At 45.6% G+C, this 20,264-nt stretch overlaps 1 protein-coding gene across 1 annotated transcript in view; it reads left to right on the top strand.

The window, feature by feature from the left end:
- Nucleotides 1–19,391, top strand: part of LOC146871807 (ETS domain-containing protein Elk-4-like) — a 321,519-nt gene extending 302,128 nt beyond the window's left edge. Inside the window, exon 5 of the mRNA XM_085651580.1 lies at nucleotides 18,978–19,391. Coding sequence (XP_085507706.1) covers nucleotides 18,978–18,983 — 6 coding nt within the window. The 3' untranslated portion in view covers nucleotides 18,984–19,391. The remainder of the gene's footprint in view (nucleotides 1–18,977) is intronic.
- Nucleotides 19,392–20,264: the final 873 nt, after the last annotated feature.

Here is a 20,264-nt window from a genome sequence, read left to right as displayed (position 1 = left end):
AACGGGATATTCAATCATTTTTTAGGAAAATCCGACTTAATAAATTCTTTGAAAACCATAATCGACCCCAGATTATCAATAGATCAGGACTTCGTCCTGATTCGTGCTTCACTCCCACCCTTGAGGAAGTGGGCCCAGAGGTGGGCATTTTTGAAAAGGTTGTCACAACTAAAATTAATGACATAATGAAGTTTGTCCCTAAGCCTATATATAACCTCAATTATGAGGAATATATGGCCCTCAAAAATCTGTCTACCAACAAGACCATCACTATCAAACCTTGTGACAAAGGTGGGGGTATTGTGGCACTTAATAGTTCTGACTACCAACAGCAAATTGAAAATATGCTCAGTATTCCTGAACATTATCTTAAGGTCATCTCTTACCCTAGTAAAAGAATTAAAGAAGACATTTTGTGTATTACACAAGGAGCATTAGGTAGAGGCTCCATTTGCCAACAGGAGTTTGATTATCTTAATCAACCATACACTACTATTCCTATTCTTTATGGGGTACCTAAAACTCACAAGAGTACCACACAACCGCCTTTTAGACCTATAGTTTCGACTATAGGATCTATTACAGAACCTTTGTCCAAATATGTGGACAAGTTTCTGAGACCCCTAGTGAGTGGACTTCGAGGATACATCAAAGACACCGGCCACCTCATTAGCAGTATTGAAGGACTCTCATTCAACCATCACACATACATTTTGGTACCTATGGATATAGAGGCACTATATACCAACATACCTCAAAAGGGTGCCCTCGAAGCAGTCAAATCCGCTCTAGAATCCAGTGATAATATCGAAGATAAACTGGTTATACTTGAGTGTCTTAGTATTGTTCTTCAAAAAAATTACTTTGAATTTACCAAATCTATCTTCAAACAAATTCAAGGTGTAAGCATGGGGGCAGCCTGTGCCCCAAATGTAGCTAACATCTACATGGGGCAGTTTGAATCTCGATTTATTTTCAACAAAATTGCACCTTTTGCTGAAAACATACTGCACTGGCATCGCTTTATTGACGACATCTTATTCATGTGGAGTGGGCCAGAAGAACAATTGGTTGAATTTTGCCTATGGCTTAATCTTTGTGATTCTAACCTCAAATTTAGCCCCAATACTAGTAAATTGAAGATTGAATTCCTTGACATCTGGATACAGGTCGTTGATGGTACTTTATAGGTTTCCCTTTATTCTAAACCGACAGCTAGGAACACCCCTCTACAGTACCAAAGTTTCCACCCTCGCAGTCAGAAAGACAGTATCCCTTTCAGTCAATTTTTACGACTGCGTAGGAATTGTACCAATCTTAGAAACTTTGAGATACATGCAGAGGAGCTTAGGAATAAACTCACTAAACGAGGATATCCCCACAGGCTCGTTAAGGATTCCTATAAAAGGGCCAAATATTTCAACAGGGAGGCCCTCTTCGAATAGAAACCCATTAAAGAAAACAACAAACTGATTTGTGTCACCAGACACTCTAGCCTGAATAACAAATTGCGGCAAATTATATGCTCACAATGGCGCATCCTCAATTCAGGAATTCATTCTAACCCACTGCCCCGACCCCTGTTTGCCTTCCGTAGAAACAGAAATTTGCGAAACATCTTGGTTAGATCTAAACTAGATGAGGGTAAACCCCCTAGTCAGAGATCCATCATGGGTACCTCTCCAGTGAAAGGTAACCATAAATGTGGGAACTGTCATGCCTGTAGTTGTGCCTTGGTTTAGACGGAACTAGTTTGGGTCAAACAAAAATTCCAACTGAAAGAAATGACCAACTGTAGATCAGCCAATGTCATCGACCTTCTCCTGTGTCCCTGCAACAAGGGATATGTTGGCGAAACAGGTAGAGAGTTCAGGATTCGCTTCAGTGAGCATAAATCAGCGATTAAAAACAAACGAAGAGGGGCTCCCCTTGTGCAACATTGGCTAGACCAACAACATTCCGACACGGAGCTTAAATGGACCATTCTAGAAAAAGTCCATAACCCCATAGATAATAACATCAACGGACTCAAGGGGAAAAAGAGAAGTGTTCTGGATTTACACTCTCAGGAACTCTCTCACAGGCCTGAATGAATATTGCCCTTGGCAAAATGCCCTTCTGTGATTCTCTGTCTTTCGTGAGTGATCGCGACGATATAATTTAGAAACAGGCCGTGAACCGTTCCTATTCTACAGATACTGTTACTTCATTTAATGGTTCTTTTTCTGTCTCGTTTTTACAGTCTGCCTCGGCGGGGTCACCGAATCGGTGACTTTGCAGTAGATATAGCTGAGTTACTTGCAAAACAGCAATATTGAACCAGTAAGTCAGTTCTTTAACTAATTGGTCCTTTTTTTGTTTTTTACTTAAATCTGAGCCCACTGTGGTAACGCACAGTCCATATGAGCCCTTACATATATCTATTTCTTGTACATTAGGGCATGCCTGGTTGAAGACTGTGTGCACATCTTGATGCTCATTATTATCATTACCTTATGTCTGTCATTGTGTGCTGGGCCCTGAGCTTATCTGCACCCCTCTGCTGTCCACAGGGCGAGGGAGAGCCACAGTTGGGACAACGCAGACCTGGGGGAACTTACGCAGGAGATTTAGGCGGTAGGGCCTAGTCAGGGACCTATACCACTGGAAGTGACAGGGCTTAGGTGCTGCCTTCTAAGTTGCGTGAGGAACACTGAACTAGCCCACTGATCTGGCCCAGTGGGAGGGGAACCCCGGGACGACCTACAGAGACTGACTAAAAACTCTATCCAGTCACCAACTCAACCTACCGCCCCCCCCCCCTCAAGAAACTAGCCACTAAGGGCGCAGGAACCAACAAGCGCCTTAGAAGATCTACTAAACGCACCACAGAACTGCTGGGGGATCAGCCAGGTAACCGCGCTGTGACACCCCTGCGCTCCCTGGCCCCAACTGGGACCCCCCCATCCGTCACCGGATCACCACCGCCGTGTGGCCTGCCCCTCGGGCCTGTCCGGCCTGTAACTGGCGCGCTTGCCCTTGCTGGGCACAAGGGAGTGCTGGGCGCCGAAACGACACCCCCAAAGCAGCCCTGGGCCTAGAAGTCCCCACCCCCGACGGTGTGCTGCCCATGAGGCTCACCTTCAGGGGCCCGCTGCCGAATCCGGGGCCCCGCCAACACCAGCGCGCACAGGGCACACTCCCCTGGTGGGGATCCACCGTTCACATCTCCCGTGGTGGCCCTCAGCAAGGAGAGGGCCGCCGGACTCCCGCGAAGGCCTCGTTAGGCCGGAGCAATCCCATAGAGGCCGCGGTAGGCCTGAAGCCGGAGACTCGCATCACCTGATAGGGGCGGTCTCCTGAGCGCCGCCCCCGCCGCTTCCTCATTGGCTCCAGCGATTGCGCCCCCGCAGGCCGCGCCGTCATTGGCGGCTGCGGGCGCGCCCCCGTGAGGCCTGCTTGGCTCCGCAGCGATCCCCCGAGACCCCGCCCAGCCGCGGATCTACGCAAGGGCCTGGTGTGAGGCCGAAGACCAAGGTAACCCCTGGGGAGGTGGGCGGAAGGCCGGAGAGAGGCCCGGGACCCGCCCCTCCCCCGGGGACGTTTCTTGTTTAGGCCGGTGGACCCTCCATTGCCCCGAAAAGAGGGGAACTCAATCAGCCATGGCCCCCTCAACCCTCGCCCTGGGAAGCGCTAAGTGAGCACCTCGTAGGAGGAGTGATTTGGGCATAAAGAGAGCCTGGGGAACCCCCCACTATACCGAAGGCCTCATACCGCCTCCACTGCGGATAACTGTCTCCACAGCCAAGATGGATACTTGAAGGAGTGGACAAGTTTAATGCCTCAATGAAATGCTCTGATCAACCGCTATGGTAGCACTGTGATTAAATGCTATTTTTAGCGCTCGGATTTCTTGCCCTAGAAAGCGCGTTGAAGTGCTATGTGCAGCGCTTTGCTTAAATGCCATGTTTGACGTTCTAATGAGTTGCTATGTGCAGCGCTTTGCTTAAATGCCATGTTTGACGCTCTAATGAGTTGCTAGGTGCAGCGCTTTGCTTAAATGCCAGGTTTGACGTTCTAATGAATTTCCATGTGTAGCGCTTTAATGAAATGCTATGGTTGACGCTCTAAGGAAATGCCCAGTTTAGCGCTCTAATGAAATGCTATGTTTGACGCTCTGGTGAAATGCCTAGTTTAGCACTTTAATGAAATGCCAGATTTATTCCTCATGAAATGCTTTGAGAACCTGACGTTGATCTAGATAAAGCTGATTGGTTTTTATTCAACCTACTGGTGTGGTGTCAATCATTGCGTGCGCTCCCTGTCTCAGTGGATGTGTGTGCTGTATGGTCACTTTATACGTAAGCCTTTGGGTGCCTACCTGCTCGCGCCAAGCTACCCCCTGAGCTGGCATATGCACAGAGGAGCCTACTGCTCCCCCAGTGCAGCACTTCAAAGCACTCTAAGAGTGCACCCACCCAGCTCCAATACACTAAATCCTGTCTGGAAGGTGGTGACACCTCCCTGTGACAGGATGCCTATTGTTGGGCTTCCTCCACTGTGAGTTTCGGTCATCAGCAGGAGGAGGGCAGCCCAGTGTCTGTGCTGGTGGCATCCATTTTGTGATGCCAGGGCTCTTTCAGATTTCTACCGTGTTACCACAGTAGGTACCTGTTATCCCCTCCAGAAGGGTGGGATCATACTCCCACACCAGTTACTGGTGTGGGGGTATGATTCCAAGATGTTTGACACCAAACACGACATGTTTTGATACAGTCATTCCAAAGTTAGCATTAACCGGGAGGTTATAATGCACTTAGGAGTATATGGTTTAGGGGTGACTGATAGGTTTATATGTGTGTGTATGGTGAGATATAGGAACCTATACCTCGGTGAGGAGTGCTAACACTACCTCACCCAGGCTGCAGTAGTAGGCCTGAGGTGTCAGATTTAGTCTGCTTCTCAGAGGTGGCATAATACATGCTTCAGCCCCTGGTAGGCCTGTAAAGTACCTATGCCCTTGGTACCTAAGGTACCATATACTAGGGGCTCATAAGGCAACACATTAAACCAATCACTAGTGCATCTAATATGCACTCCAAGCCGTTTAGAGAGAACAGAGAGAGTGGGGCCCTGATTAGCAGGGACCCAGCCTGACTATAGCCAGAAACCAGAGTATACATCAGAAGAAAAGTGAGGGCAACATAAGTGCAGATCCTACTCTCCTACACTTTTATTAGCAGAAGGCTGACACCCAGAGAGAAACGTTGGTCAGATATTGAGAGGGAGGCCTTTACTGTGGTTTGGGCTCTGAAGAAGCTGAGGCCATACTTGTTTGGGACTCACTTCCTTGTTCAGACAGACCATAAGCCCCTCTTATGGCTAAAACAGATGAAGGGTGAAAACCCCAAACTTTTGAGGTGGTCCATTTCCCTATAGGGGATGGACTATACAGTGGAACATAGACCTGGGAGTAACCATGCAAATGCAGATGGACTCTCCAGATATTTCCACTATGAACATGAAGACTCAACTGGTCAAGGTTAGTTTAATGTCTTTACGTTTGGGGGGGGGTGTAGGAGAGTAGGAGCTGCTTCTCATAGTTACCCCCACTTTTTACTGATGTTTCACTGTTTTTCGACTTAGTCTGGCTGTGATCCTGCTATCCAGGACCCCAGCCTAGCTGCTTTCTCTCTAAATTGATTGCATGTACTTTAGGTACACTTCAGATTGGATTCTGGGGGACGGCTGGACAATAGGTTTCCTGTCACAGGGAGTTGTGACCACCTCTGAGACAGGCTTTAGTGTTTTGGGGCTGGGTGGGTGTACTCTGAGAGTGCTTTGATGTCTGCACTGGGGGCACATTTGGTGTCCCTGTGCATAGTCCAGCTCAAACCGGTTGCAGGGGCTATCAGCCCTTGCTCTGGTGCGAAACTGGACAAAGGACATGGGTGTAGCCACCCCTCTGTCCTGACCCTCCCATAAGTGGGTCCCCAGAGTTTGTCCCACCCCTTCCTTGGGTATAAAGTAGGAACCCCTGGCTACAGGACTTTAGATTTACCTGGACAAAACTCTGCTACAGAAACCAAGTACTTCAACTGTCTACACCACGTTGGATGACCGAAGAATCTCCCTTGGAGTAAAGGAGTTACTCTCCTGCAAGGCAGGCAGCAAAGACGCATCTGACCTATTTGCATCTACGCAGCTCCTGACGGACTCCGAAGATTTTGCAACACGGGAGGTGGGTTCCTACGCTTCCCTGAGGCCGACCACTGCTCTCAGCAAAAACCTGAGACCCGCAGCCCTTGTGGGGACAGTGCAACCTGAACCCCTAGATACCGTGCACATTTGCAGCAGCATATGATTTTTGGTGATCCCTGAGGCTGTGCGTTGGGCTACTTGTAGTCCAGACCCCGAGGAGTGATTCCACTGAAGATTACTGTCCTACACTCCACGAGTGCTCCGTAGACTGGTATTTTGTGATTCCTCTCGAGGTCCCTTCGCGATCCCTGGTCCGTCAACCTGTGGGTCCCAGAGAAGGGAACTTTAACTTTCAGTGGGCTTTCCTGGTTGCTCCAGACGTGCCCTGACTCTCCATCGCTTAGGGAATCTACAGGACCTTGCTGGTCCACACCGAAGCATCTTTTCTCTGACCGCGTGGGTTAAAGTTGCCAAGGCTTGTTGGGCTCCAATTCCGGACACTGACCCCCCCCCCCCCCAGCACTCAACATCCTTCGTGGGACAGCTCGCCTGCGGACTTTGATTGTCGTCGACATCTCCTGGTCCCCGTGGCTGCAGAGTCAAGCTTCACCTCTTCGCACCTGAAACACCCGACATTGGTGGGTATTCGTCTATCGTGCCCCTTCACTGGCAAGTGTCCCAGACTCTGTCCCCTCTGCTTTCAAGTTCTTCTCAGCTCCGATCCAGGCTTGGATCACACCGGACACCTTTTCTCTTCACGGCAGCAGCACATTGCACCGTCACGCCATTCAAAATGACGAAAATTCCCGAAACCATTTGACACCTATGCACTGGCTTAGGTAACACGAGTACTCCGGTGCTCACATGGGTGCTGGCCTTAGAACCTTCTAAGTTTGAAAGGGTTTGCTCCGAGTCCTCTCCTAAGTGTCCTTAAGGTTTAAAATTCCAACCGCGACTTTCCCATAGGATTGTATGGAGCTCGCGGCTGTGTTCTCACACTGCACGCGTCCCCCGTGGGTCCCCTGTATCACTACCTTGGGTGGTTCCTTGGGGTCCCAGCGATTCTACGTGCTTTGTCTGGTCAAGTCGGGGTTGTTATACCATTTTCTTAATATATGGTTTGGTCTCCCCCTGGGGCCCACTGAGTACTGTGCTATTTACTGTCGTTCTAGTGCTTTAATATTCTGTATTGTAGTGGAGGCGGAGTTTTTGATGACCTACATTGCTATGTTAGCATAAGCGTCTTAGATGTTAGAAACACCATCTTGCCACTTTTGCTGCCTTTGCACACGACACTGCAGATAGATGTGTACTCGTATGTTGATGATATCTATCTCACGGACGCTGAGTTATGGCCGCATCTGTGTTGCGTTGATCGCATCATTGTTATGTTTGCAGACTTCGGTTACTAATTTAACTTTGCGAAGTCTCACATTGCAGAATATACAGTGTTGTTTTTGGGCTACGAGCTCAACAATGAAGGTCGAGGATTAGACCCTCACTTCTTGGAGAAGTGCGCATGCTTGCGTGCTCCGACAACGCTGAAGAAATTACAGTCTTTGCTGGGTTTTCTGAATTTCGGGCGTACTTATATTCCCGATTATGCCCAGCGTATCAAGCCGCTATATGCCTTGGTACAACCTACTTTTTCCAAATCGAGCTGGCTGCCAGAGCATTCAGCTATCTTGTAATTATTGCAGGCTGATCTTCTTGCTTCGAAATACTTACTGACACGTGATAACCACACTAACCTGGTAATAAGAATTGTGCCTGGCGCAGTTGGTTTCACGTACTTAACGTTCAATGAGGGCGATACAGTCCCCATTGCCTACAAATCACACCTGTACACTTCGGCTGAACTGCGCTTTTCCTCGGTTGAGAAAGTTTTGACTGCGGTGCAGATGGCGATTCTTAAAGAACGAGCGCTATCGCAAGGGAAAGCATGTTGGTAGTTACACCATATCCTGCTCTAGAGGCAGTGACGAAAGCCAGTGTACCTAATTCTAAAGCTTTGCATCCACGGTGGATACAATGGGCCACTTATTTGACATCGCCAGATGTCACATATATCTTTGATGCCTCATTGCAGACTCAGGAGTTCTTGCAGTATGAATTTGTTCATCCAGCTCCTCTGTCTTTGCGCCCGCTTGAAGATTACCATTGTGTCATTTACACTGACGGTCCGGCGCAACCGGTGACGGATTCGAAGCATGCCTATTCAGCGGCCTGCGCAATTGTAGCGGGTACTTTCGTGAATGGAGAATTCAAGTCCGATGTTGTGCATACGCAGTCATTGGGGGATTGTACCGCACAGTTGGCAGAGCTCCGTGCTCTGGTGCTTGCACTGGAGTTTGCTGATCCTCGGATTACTACTCTTATAGTGAGTGACTCGTTTTACTGTGTTCAGTCTTTTAACGACAATCTATTCTTTTGGTCTCAGAATGAATATCGCGATTCCAAAGGTAGCACAATCAAGCATAAAATGCTTTCGGTTCGGGTGGCAGAACTTAAACAGCATCTGCCACTCGTGAATGTAATTCACACTCTTGGTCACCAGCGAGTTGGTGTCCACGCTGTCGGCAACAGCTTAGCTGACAAAGCAGCGAAAACAGCAGTGGCAACATATCTAGTAGCAGCAGTTACAAGATCCAAAAGTAAGATCGATGATGACATCTTGGCAGCTATTGCTGCAATGGAGAAGGGAAGTAATTACCCGAGAGGTTTCCCTTCTCGGTACTCTTATCATTTAAGTCCTGATAAAGTCCCCTATGTGAGAATTAACAACGTTAGTGACAGATTGATTCCCGACGTGGACTGCAGACCTTCCTTGATAACAGCGGCTCATGAAGGGATAGCCTCTGCCCATGCCGGCGTTTCCGCTACTGTTACTCTCTTACAACAGCGTTACTGGTGGCGCAGGTGGTATAAACAGACTCGCACTTATGTTCTTGATTGTGACATTTGTCAGCAGATTAAACCTTCAACTGCTGCGCTCCCACCGCAAACTCAGTTGTACATTTCTAATAAACCACTTGGGTGTGTTTATCTAGATCACTGCGGTTCCTTCTCCTCTGATACTGCGTACAAGTATATCTTAGTTGCAGTGGATTTGTGCACACGTTTTCTTTGGGTATGGCCACAAAGGAGTGCTGATGCTCGTACTGTCATCAGGGATTTGCATGTCTTTGTGGGAATTTTTGCATGTGGTACCCTTCATTCAGATCAGGGCCCTGCGTTCGCCTCTAGGGCGTTCAAAGAAGCCATGAGATCTTTGGGGGTCCAAGTCAAATTTTCGTCTCCATACCGGCCTGAGGGTAATAGTGTGGTGGAGCGAATGAACCGTGACTTTAAGCAATCCCTGACAGCTAGGGTTTTAGGCACTGGGAGGAATTGGTTAGCCCATCTGTATAACGTACAACGTGCACTTAATAATCTCCCTAGAAGGTCTCTGGGTGGGCGGACCCCATACATGATGCTCTTTGGCATACAAATGTTTGTCCCGGACCTTGATGGTCTAGACATGGCGGTGTCAACCGCACCCTTTGACGTAGATGATCACTGTGCTGTATTACAGAATCTACAAGAGACCAGAGCCAGTCTTGCAAAGGAACACTTGCCCTCCACATCTGATGCTGCGCTTTAGATTCCGGTAGTCGGCTGGCTACCTCGAGTTGGTGACTTGGTCCGTGAAACGGTGGAGAACAAGAAGGAGTTTGGCCCCTCTTATCGTGCACCGGTTCCAGTGCTTGGTGTGTAGGATACAAGAACAGTCATTTTACCTCCACTTCCTGGTCGCAAGGATAACAGGTACATCTCCATTGACAATGTCAAACTACAGCGAGTGGCCGATTCTTCTTAGTATGACTCCAGGGGTCTCTTGCCCTGCGATGCTGAGAAATTCTGTTTTGGCTCCGGCTTCTACCACCATGCCTGATATTGCCATCGAGATGCATACAGTTACTAATCCTTTGTTGACACCACCGGCTGGTGGTCCACCTGAAGATACTAAGTATGCTTATCCCGCAGATGTATCATTGCCTGTTTTACAATCAACTGCAGTTAACCAGTCACGTTTCTCATTTGACACTAACTCTGTGACTTCCAGTGCTCCATCAAAAGTTTCTATTTTTGTTGTTTGGTTTAAAAGACATTTTTTAATTCCCCCTTGGACTTACATTTGGCTGGTGCTCATATGTATTTTTTTGTTTATGACCATTGGATTTGTGGTGGTATTTTTTCGTCTTGTAAATGGACACTACCTGAAGGAAAGGTCTACAATTAGACTAATTGATGGAACTTTGGCCCCCCACTCCTCATCACACATCATGAAGAGGGACCAGACTTTTGTGAATATTACTGCCTGGCCTGTGTTAGATGGGATTGTGTGGTATGCTGTTAAATTTCAAATTCATGGACCCACTGAGGTTATTAATGTTCCGAATGTCCTTCGTGTTTCTATGGGTGATGTTGTGAAACAATACATCCGTTCTGATGATTGGGACGTTCAGGCCATAGAGGCACTGTTTTCTGATTTGAAATATTATGCTGCCTTTGATGCTGAAGATTTGTATTTAGACACTGCTAAATATGGTGAACAGTTTTGCTATCAACATTATGGCAATCATTTCAGAACCTACCGTCTTTTATTTTAAATTGACAGCTGAATCTGCCTCGAAGGTTAGGCTGACATACACTAAATTATTATATTCCAAATCCTTTATGGATGAATTGGCTATCAGGGGTTATGACCTGTGGAAAGCTACTATTGATCTTAAATCTGTTTGGGGTTCTAAGACGTGGCAGGTGCGGGGAACAGAAACTTTGCATCGTGCCTGCCTCATCCCAAACCACATGTTGTTTTTGAATTCTTCTATTTTTCAAACCACCTGCTTTGGATTGGCTACTTCTAAAAAGTTGAATTCCCCCTCTATTCCTGATCTGGGTGCTTATCCTAATTGGGATAATCATACAGATCTGTCCCGTACAGAGTTGCAGTCGTACATTACTAATACATCCTTCAACATTTCTGATTTTGATCGTGAAGGATGGTTACTATGGCAGAGAAGCTCAGATTCCTGTCAACACCGGTTTCTGGGTCTACACCCTGGATATACCCAGGTTCGAGTGGACGCCCGCTTTGAATCTTCCCATTCAGTTACTACCTACTCTGTAGGGAAGTTATGTCAGAACTGGCTGCAACATTCGACCTTGGCATCTGTTAAACTTCATTTACCAAAATTAAATGACAAAATAGATTTGAATGATTTTTGTTAAGGGTCCTGTGGGTGGCAGGTCCAAGAGATGGGTGTATGCTGTTTATAACGAAGTTTGGAAATTATCGCAAATTGAAGCGGCTTCAAGATTGAGAGCCATTGATCAAGCCAATTTGGAAAAAGTACTAGCTGTTATTGATAATAGCATTAACACCCTTTCTTCTAGAATTTACACATTAGATAATATTGTTTCATCTGTTGTTGATATTGTGCAGGATGATATGTCTGTTTTATATCATAGTCAAAATCAATTGCGTTCTATCATGCAGTTTGCATGGACTTTGCAAACGTTGAAGGCTGGGAAAGTTCCTTGGGACTACATGAATACATCGTCTTTATTCCGTCCATTTGATCTGACTGCGAAACAACAATTCCTTTCCATGAAAGATGCAACATACTCCTTACTACATATTGAAAAGTTAGAACCTTTGCCTTTCTCAGTGGCCAAATTGAACTCCGCTGTGTGGCTCATCCACGGGTTAATCACATTACCATTTCCTTTGTTTAAGCTCAGTTTGTGCATGAAACATTATGCCCTAGGTAGATATGAGCCGTTGGGTACCGCTTTCCTGCATGAAGTTTGGTCACTCTCCTTTACATACAGGTGCATTAGAGAAGGGAAAGAAGTTTATTACTTCCACACCTGATCACTCAGTAGTTTGTAGGCACATCCAATTGCATGGCGCTTGCAACGTTCAAGCACCAAATTTGGCGTGCGTCCTTAAAGGGATTCCAGAGCCAGCTATTACACCCTCTTTCACGTTGCTAGCTAACGGTAGTTATTTGCTTTTAAATAACGAGGCTTGCTACGGGATGCTAGTGGGAATTCCCTACATTGTGACTGTATCACAAAGAGTGGTCTGCTGTAAAAATGTCCTTTTCCCGCCCCCGCATGGGCGGCTGGATGTATCCATCTGGCCTACCATTCCAACCTTGAAAGCAGAGTTCAACAAGATGAGCAGAATAGGGGCTCTATTGTCTCAAAGAGAGGTCACTCTGACTTCATCCTGTGAAACATTTGTCCTTCACGTAGCAAACACCCGCACTGAGGTGCATGCGCTTTTAAATACTGATCTCCCACTTCATTTCGGTGCCCTGATTCAAACTATATTTAATGCCTCGTCAACAACAGGCTTGGCGCATTTTTTCAAAATTGTGAGCTCCGGCCTCGTGACCTCTTTCCAAACTATCTTTGGTGTGATACCGACATTTTTTCATTCTATTTTTTCCAGCGTCTTCGGCGGGCTCCCGTTGATTCTCGCCCTCACGGCTGGTGTGCTGCTGTTGGTCTGCTTACTGCGCAATGGCAGCACAATTTGTGTCCCACGACAGCCTTCCTCGGCTGCTCCATCTTCGTAACCGGATGCTTGAATATTATGGAACATTGCCTTTGGCCACCTTGAGCGTGGCCTATGGATTGTCCTTCCGGTTTTCATACTTTACCTGCGTGCAGCCTGTTTTTCATTGCCTAGATTGTCCTTTTGAATGGGCTCTGGATTTGTGCCTGTCAAACTCGGTGTCTCCTGCCCCGGATTATGATCGACTAATGAGTCCCTTAGTGGCTCATGAGTTGGACTGTTCTGGTGTCAGGATTATGGCCTGTGGAGCAGCACATGGGAGTCCTAGGGAATTGGGACATCAGTACGGCAGCGTATGACTTTTTAGCAAGAAGTTATCTTGAAGAACACGCCAGTTGTCCTCTGATTGTGTTAGAGACTCCAGTGATCGAAGAACATGTATGTTCGTTTACCTTGTTAGACTGGATGGCGGAAACCTTTACAGAACATTGTAATGACTTCCTCTTGGAGGCTGTCGCAACTTATTGTGCTTACACGTTGATGGATTAAGTTGGATGTCGTCCAATTTTCCATGTCCGAACTGCACATTTTTTTTTTTTGATTCGCCAATTAGGCTCGGCTGAGCCTTTGTATGATGTTACGAATTTTTCATTTTTCTTTTTTCTCTTTCTTTTTTTACGCAATTTTTTTCGCACTTCCACTCCCATTTATATGGATTTACAATTCATGCACTTGGTTCTGTCTCTGTCGAACTTGAACTCTGCGTTCCTCAATTGTATCCATATTTGTTCGTGGTTCGATCAAGAGAGGGTGTAGTGGAGGCGGAGTTTTTGATGACATACATTGCTATGTTAGCAGAAGCGTCTTAGATGTTAGAAACGCCATCTTGCCACTTTTGCTGCCTTTGCACACGACACTGTAGATAGATGTTATTATATGAAAAATGCTTGCTTGCCTTTTCTTCACATGGGAACTGTCTGTTGATCGCGTCCTTAGACGTGCGCCGCGACCTTGGTCTGAACATTGTGTGCAGAAACAGCCTGAGCCAACAATCAATGTATGTTTTTGAGTTCAGATTGATCGGCCCACGCCCTAGCCATAACACGCACACAGCTACAAATACCTGAAGGTCGAGAGCTTTTAATATTGCAGTTTGCATGCAACACACACATTCTGGAGAAGAACTTTTCCAGGCGCAGAGCATAGCTGATCCTGTGATGTGATTCACCTAAGGTGATCTTTACGGTATGGGGTTCCCCATTCAAACCTAGAGACCTTCTATTAGTCTAATAATACTAGCTTAATATTGAAGGGAGGGTGGTTGTATTCCACTTCATTTGTAATATGATTTCTCCCTTCATTTTCTATGGTACTGTAACAATGCTGATGATTTTAATCTTAATCATTTGTCTGCTTATGTTAGCCAAAGTACTGCATCTTACGACACGTAGTTTATAAAATAAACATTTTTAACTTTACTGTGTCTCTGAATACTCTTGTTGTGGACTGATATGAGAATAATAACGAACAGGTATTTCTGATTCCCACCATTCCTGAGAGTACTCTAAAGTCGCATGTTCTGGGTTGTCTAATCATTAGTAGCTTCTATATGGTATGAAGAGCGAATGAGACACTGATGCTGGTCGGATAGGGGTTCTGGGTACTGAGGTGAGTTTTTGGTACACCGCAATTCACTGAGGTCCTGGTTTCCTGGGCATAGTTCTGTGCATGAGCAGAATCCCTGCAACAGTATCTTGTTCTCTAATCTCATAAAGAGGTTAGTAGAGAGTATTTAGTAATAAATACATATATTTTATATATACCTTGTGTCGTTCTCCTTTCATTTGGTCATGCAGGAGGTTATAATCTGGTAAACCAAGCTGCTTTACATTCCTTCGAGGCTTAGCCTGAAGGCTGCTCTCCATAGCTACCACTAGGATAGCTTTCAATAAAGGTTGTCTTTAACCTAATCATCAATAAGGGTTGTTTGGACTGGTACAAGGTGCCCACTTTAATTAGTGGACAGCATATACCAGTCCAACTTCTCACAACCACCTACTTCAAGTAGTTGGTAATGCATTTGCAAATGGGAAGGAGTCCTCAAGGGACCCCTTCCCCTTTGCAAATGCATGCAATATTAGTTTTTTAAGGGCTGGCAGTGGTTCCAGGGACAACTGCCTGCCCTTAAAAAATGCATCCTGTTTTCCTTTGAGGAAAACGGGCTGCATGTAAAAAAAATAAAAAGTGCTTTATTTAAAAGCAGTCCCAGACATTGTGGTCTGCTGAGCCCAGCAGGCCACCATCCCTGGGAGGGCCTGTCATTCCCAATGGGGTCGCAAATAGCGAGAGGCTCATTAATATATTTATGAGCCTCGCAATTTGTGACCCCATTGGGAATTGCAAACAGAGTTAAACACACTGTTGTACATGCCAAATAGCACCTCGCAAATTGCGAGCCACAAATGCAACGCAATTTGCGAGGCGTTATTTGGCAGGTCGTACATCTGGCCACAAGACACCTACGGGTATACGCGCGCTATACAAGTTTCAATAACATAACATAAAATATTCCTGCACCAAATTCAAGGCATTATGACTTTTCTACTTGAACTGCTGTAGGATCGGGGTGCAGCCGTGCTGTGCTGCCCCAGGCCCTCTAGCATGTAACAGGGTCCAGTATCTCCCAACCCCAAATGACAGGGTCCAGATTATTCTGGGACGAGGGACACTCGGAACTGGGGTGGCAGAGTTCCACCCAGAGGTATTGTTCTGGGTGAGATTCTGCCACTTGTATTCAGGGCATAAGTGACCAGTTTCTGATGATAGCACTGAAAAGAAATCTCCATCGTTTGGCATTTTGGAGGAGCCGCCCAGTGGTCCTCAAGCAACGTTCTTCACAGGGAGGTTCCAGCCACACTTGTTGGGCACGGAGATGACTTGCATTTCCTGTTGTGATATTTTTACTGTAACAAGGAGGACATACTGACTTGCATTCAATTGTTTCAACATTTTTTCAGAAATCTTCATAAAACATTCGTTTTATGTAAGTAACATATCTGGCCATGATATTAAAGGGTCCCTCTGGTTTTGTTGTAATGTTAGAACTTTAACAATAGTTTTTGTCCTAAAGAATGAAGTTATTAAAATATGCTACTAAAAGAGTTAAAAGCCGCCTATACAAAATAGACATTTGCCTGTATATTTTCATTAAGTCTATGCCCTTCGCTTGGGTTTATTCATCGGGTGGAGCGTTTCACTGAGTTTTGGTTTGGTTGAGGGCATGTGTACGTTTTAAATTTGGAAGTGAAGTCAGCACAATGGAGCTGATCTCAGGGTTGGATTGGGATAAAAAAAAAAATCGGACCGGGCACGCTAACCAAAAGTGGCCCACTTTTGCATATTGCCTTTCCGCAACACTCTGCTTCGAAGAAGTTTTATAAAAAGGGGTGGAGGTCCTCTGACAGAGGCGTGTTTTCTAAGATAAAAAAATATGCACAGATGCACAGATTAGTTCACACTGGTGAAACAAGTGAGGACACTTCTGCTCAGGCCCCCTGCCCCTGCTCAATATTAATACATTAATGGGCCGTCCCAGAGAGAGTAAGGGAGTGACACCTCTGCCTGTTGATAAAAAGAGAGGTAATGGACACCCATCTGCCTCCAGAAAGGACCCTCAGGCACCCACTGGGCCGGCGGCGGCCCTAGAACAACAGAGACACTCCCCAAATCGGTCCCCCAGGCTGCCAAAAAAGCGGCCCACAGCTGGAACTCGGATACCAGCCCCTCGGCCATTGCCCGAGTGCTCGCCTTACCAATCCGACCCTAGCTCATCTGTCTGGCTGGGTGCGGAGTAGTGAGACGCATGCGAAGCTTGCAAAACACATGGCAGTCCGGGCAATCAGCCAGGCAGCCCCCGATGCCGAACTACCCATCCTACTTTACTACATGACTTAAGAATACTGTATACTTGTTCAATTAGTTCTTATTGCTATTTCTGCATTACTGTTTAGCTGCCGCCTATTTCCCCTTTTTTATCCCTTCCTCCCCCTCTTTTTCTCCCCCCCCCTTTCTTTTAAAATACTAAATTGCATTTGTCTAAGTACAGGTTTAGAAGGTTCAAATTGCTTTTGATCATATACCTCTTAATATGGCTCTCACTCGTTTGTGGTTCAACTTATTTTTCTTTTTTACTTATTTTATTTCAATCTGGGTAATGGTACTATTTGACCCTTGCTTGTATATTTTATACTGATGTTTTACTTTGTATATTATCTCAATAAACCATTCTAAACTCAAAAGAAAATGCTGTATACTCTTATTCACCAACTGCCCTGAACCCTGATTGACCTCTTCATTTATTCACTACATGCAAGTGTGTCTTCGCTGCTCCTCTGTAAATTGCACGTTTCCCCATGACTCTGAATCACTGATGCCCTCCACTCTTGTGAACTGCTGTCTCTGCTTCACACCTCCATGCATGTCAGTTATTTGTGCCCTGAGCCCCTGTGATCTGTGACCTGCACCTCACAGACTCAGCATCCCCACTGAACCATATTCAGCACATCATACTCCAAAGGATTTCAGTGTTAAGTGACATCACTCCAGTAAACTGTGACCTGCACGTCAATTCCCTTCATGTCTGAAGGACTGACTTCCTGTATTCATACGAATATTAACTTGCACATTGCACGAAGAAACTTACACATAACTTAATGTCTGACAAAGATCATTATCCCACAATCCGATCTAAACTTGCCTCTTTCTTTAAGTCCGTGTTGCTGAGTCCACCCACTCATCACTGACTGACGCTTGACTTCTGTTGGGACGGTAATGTCCACTGCATGATGTACAGTTTTGTACCCCTGCCCTGCCTGCCCCAACTGCATACCTGTGATTCTGTTTTAAAATGTTTGATCATGCCCCCCCAAATTGCAAGTGCCCACATTGATCTAGGCGGTCTTTTGACAATTATAGGTTCTGGATTTAGTCCTAAACTGGTCAGGGCGCACCCTCAACCATCCCTGTCGCGGCTCTCATGCGTGGACCTCGGTGGTGGCAGAGTATCATGGCTGGTGAATAACAGTGACACGATTTCACCTGTGAGATGTGAGTGCACGCTTACAGGATCATTCATATAAAGTTCCGCTCTTCACAATACACCCAGAATCCTGAATGCAGCACCCCATGTGCTTATATGCTACGCCTGATGTCGATCATGAGTGATTCATGCCGACAGGATATATTTTGAAATCCCACCGCCTGGACTACATTACAAGATGGAGGAGAGGTTACTTGCTCCAGACAGCACATATGCATTGATGGCATCTTATAGATAGTAGTGGGGAGCACCCGATACTATGGTGAGGAAAGAGGATGTAGGATTTCCTAAGTGCCAGGACCATTCTTGATACATGGGGCTGAAAATGACTCCGCGGGCAGTGGCCAATAGGTAGAAGGCATAGGGTAGAAGCCTTCAGTATCTGTTGTTAAGGACGGAGTGTTCTTGTCTCTCTTCCTGATCTCTGCGCAGAGGGGTGGTCATAAATAGCTGGGTGCAGCTTCCTCTCGCCTCTTTGTACTTCTGTGGTGGAGACTGTACTGCTGGAAGGAGCATCCTTGGAGACAGCGGCCTGGCCTGGAAGGTGGCCTAGCCAGGACATAATAAAGAGGAACTGACCTAAATGGGTTAAAAGGAAGTAAACCTGGAGAGACACATGTTGTTGTCTCTTCTACTAAGGGGGGAGGGGAGGTTTCAATGACACAATATCGTGTTAACAATATTGTTGCAAAAATATTCTGTCAGAAAAATTGTTTACCACAATATTGTGTTTCTATACTTATAATTTGAAATTACAAAAACATTGGAAAAAAAATACCATGGACACTAATATCTTTCAAAAAGATACAAAATATAAATAGTGTACCATATACACTTTAAAGTTGTAAATGTTAAATAAAATAACATATAACATTTATATAATGTAAATTCTTTATTACTATATATAAATATATATTTATTTAAAAATATATATGTGTATGAGTTTATATGAATATATAGAGTGTAAAATAATTTATTTACATTCTATACATTTTATTTTTTTATATTTTAAATTTACCACTATAAATCTCTCTCTCTCTCTCTCTCTCTCTCTCTCTCTCTCTCTCTCTCTCTCTCTCTCTCTCTCTCTCTCTCTCTCTCTCTCTCTCTCTCTCTCTCTCTCTCCAGTATTAACTGAAGGGGTCACACCAGGGTTCCAGCAATGTACACCTATTTCCACTGGGACCGGAGACTGTTGGTTTGCGGGGCTTGGTGAGCCAACATGTTTGGGACGCCATTTGGTGTTTGAGAGGCCCTTCACTGTATGGGTCTCCACTTCGAACTTCGTTGACCACCATGCACTCGGTCTCAGTGGAGCACGTAATGAATGCCAGCTGCAAGCAGAGGCAGGGTGAGACCATCATGTGAATGGGAGTGGCCACGAGAACGTCACAGGACTATTAATGACCCCCAGGTGAGAGACCCTGCTTGGAAACCGGCACTGAAGAAAGCACAACTGCTGAAATGCGTCTGCCTGGCGTTTCCTGAATTTCTGCATGATCTGTGCTGTAAAGATTAGAATAAATCCATTTGTGCACCTCAGCATATGTCGGGCTCATTCTTAGTGAGGAGTGATCATTGGACTTTATATATATATATTACCTACTGGCAGTCGCCAGTAGGTAGTTATATGTAGGACCTATTTTCCATGGGAAATCTGCAACATTCTATTTGGAATAACGTTGGCGCCGATTGACGAATCTTCGCGAAATTTTCCAAACTTTTGCCCAGCTCCGGTTCGCTCCTATCCTGAAAATTTCACGGTGATTCGTCAAGCGGGGGCCGAGAAAAAAGGGGGGTCCCAAAACGTGTTTTCCCCATGCATTTTCCCATAGGACCTGTTGACGCAGCTACAGCCCGAACTGCTGAACAGGATTACACCAAATTTGGAAAAGAGGTAGTCCTCAGTTCAGACTCGTGCCTTTTGCTTAAATGGTGTAAATCCATTCAGTAGTTCCTGAGAAAATTAGAGTTAAAAAGAAAGATATATCTGGGCGGAGCCTAACCACACTTCTCATCTGATTGGCTGTCAGTACTTCATCCAAGAAGTGTTGGCAGCCATCTTGGGACCAATATACATGATAGCACCTCATTAAAAAGCATGGCAGTTAATAGAAGGTTTTAAGACTTTAGTTACATTATAAATCATTTGTTGATGGTACCATACTCATTTTAGGAATTGTGGTGTGTTCTAAGGTGATTTTACCATGTGAAAAAGCCTTCTGCTGTGATATCATGAATCATGTTTGAGAGAAATCTATTTTCTCATGCTTTTCCCACAGAGGTTTGGAAGGTGATCTATAAGCTAAACTGAGAGCATATTTTCTGTAAATTCACATTATCTTTCTCAGTCATGTGAGAATGAAGTCTGAAATTCTCAGTAAAAAATGTACATCCAACAAGGGCAGAGACTGT

The sequence above is a fragment of the Triturus cristatus genome, chromosome 1_1 (genome assembly GCF_964204655.1).
Source record: "Triturus cristatus chromosome 1_1, aTriCri1.1, whole genome shotgun sequence".
Lineage (NCBI taxonomy): Eukaryota > Metazoa > Chordata > Amphibia > Caudata > Salamandridae > Triturus > Triturus cristatus.
This window is presented reverse-complemented; position numbering and strand designations above follow the sequence as displayed.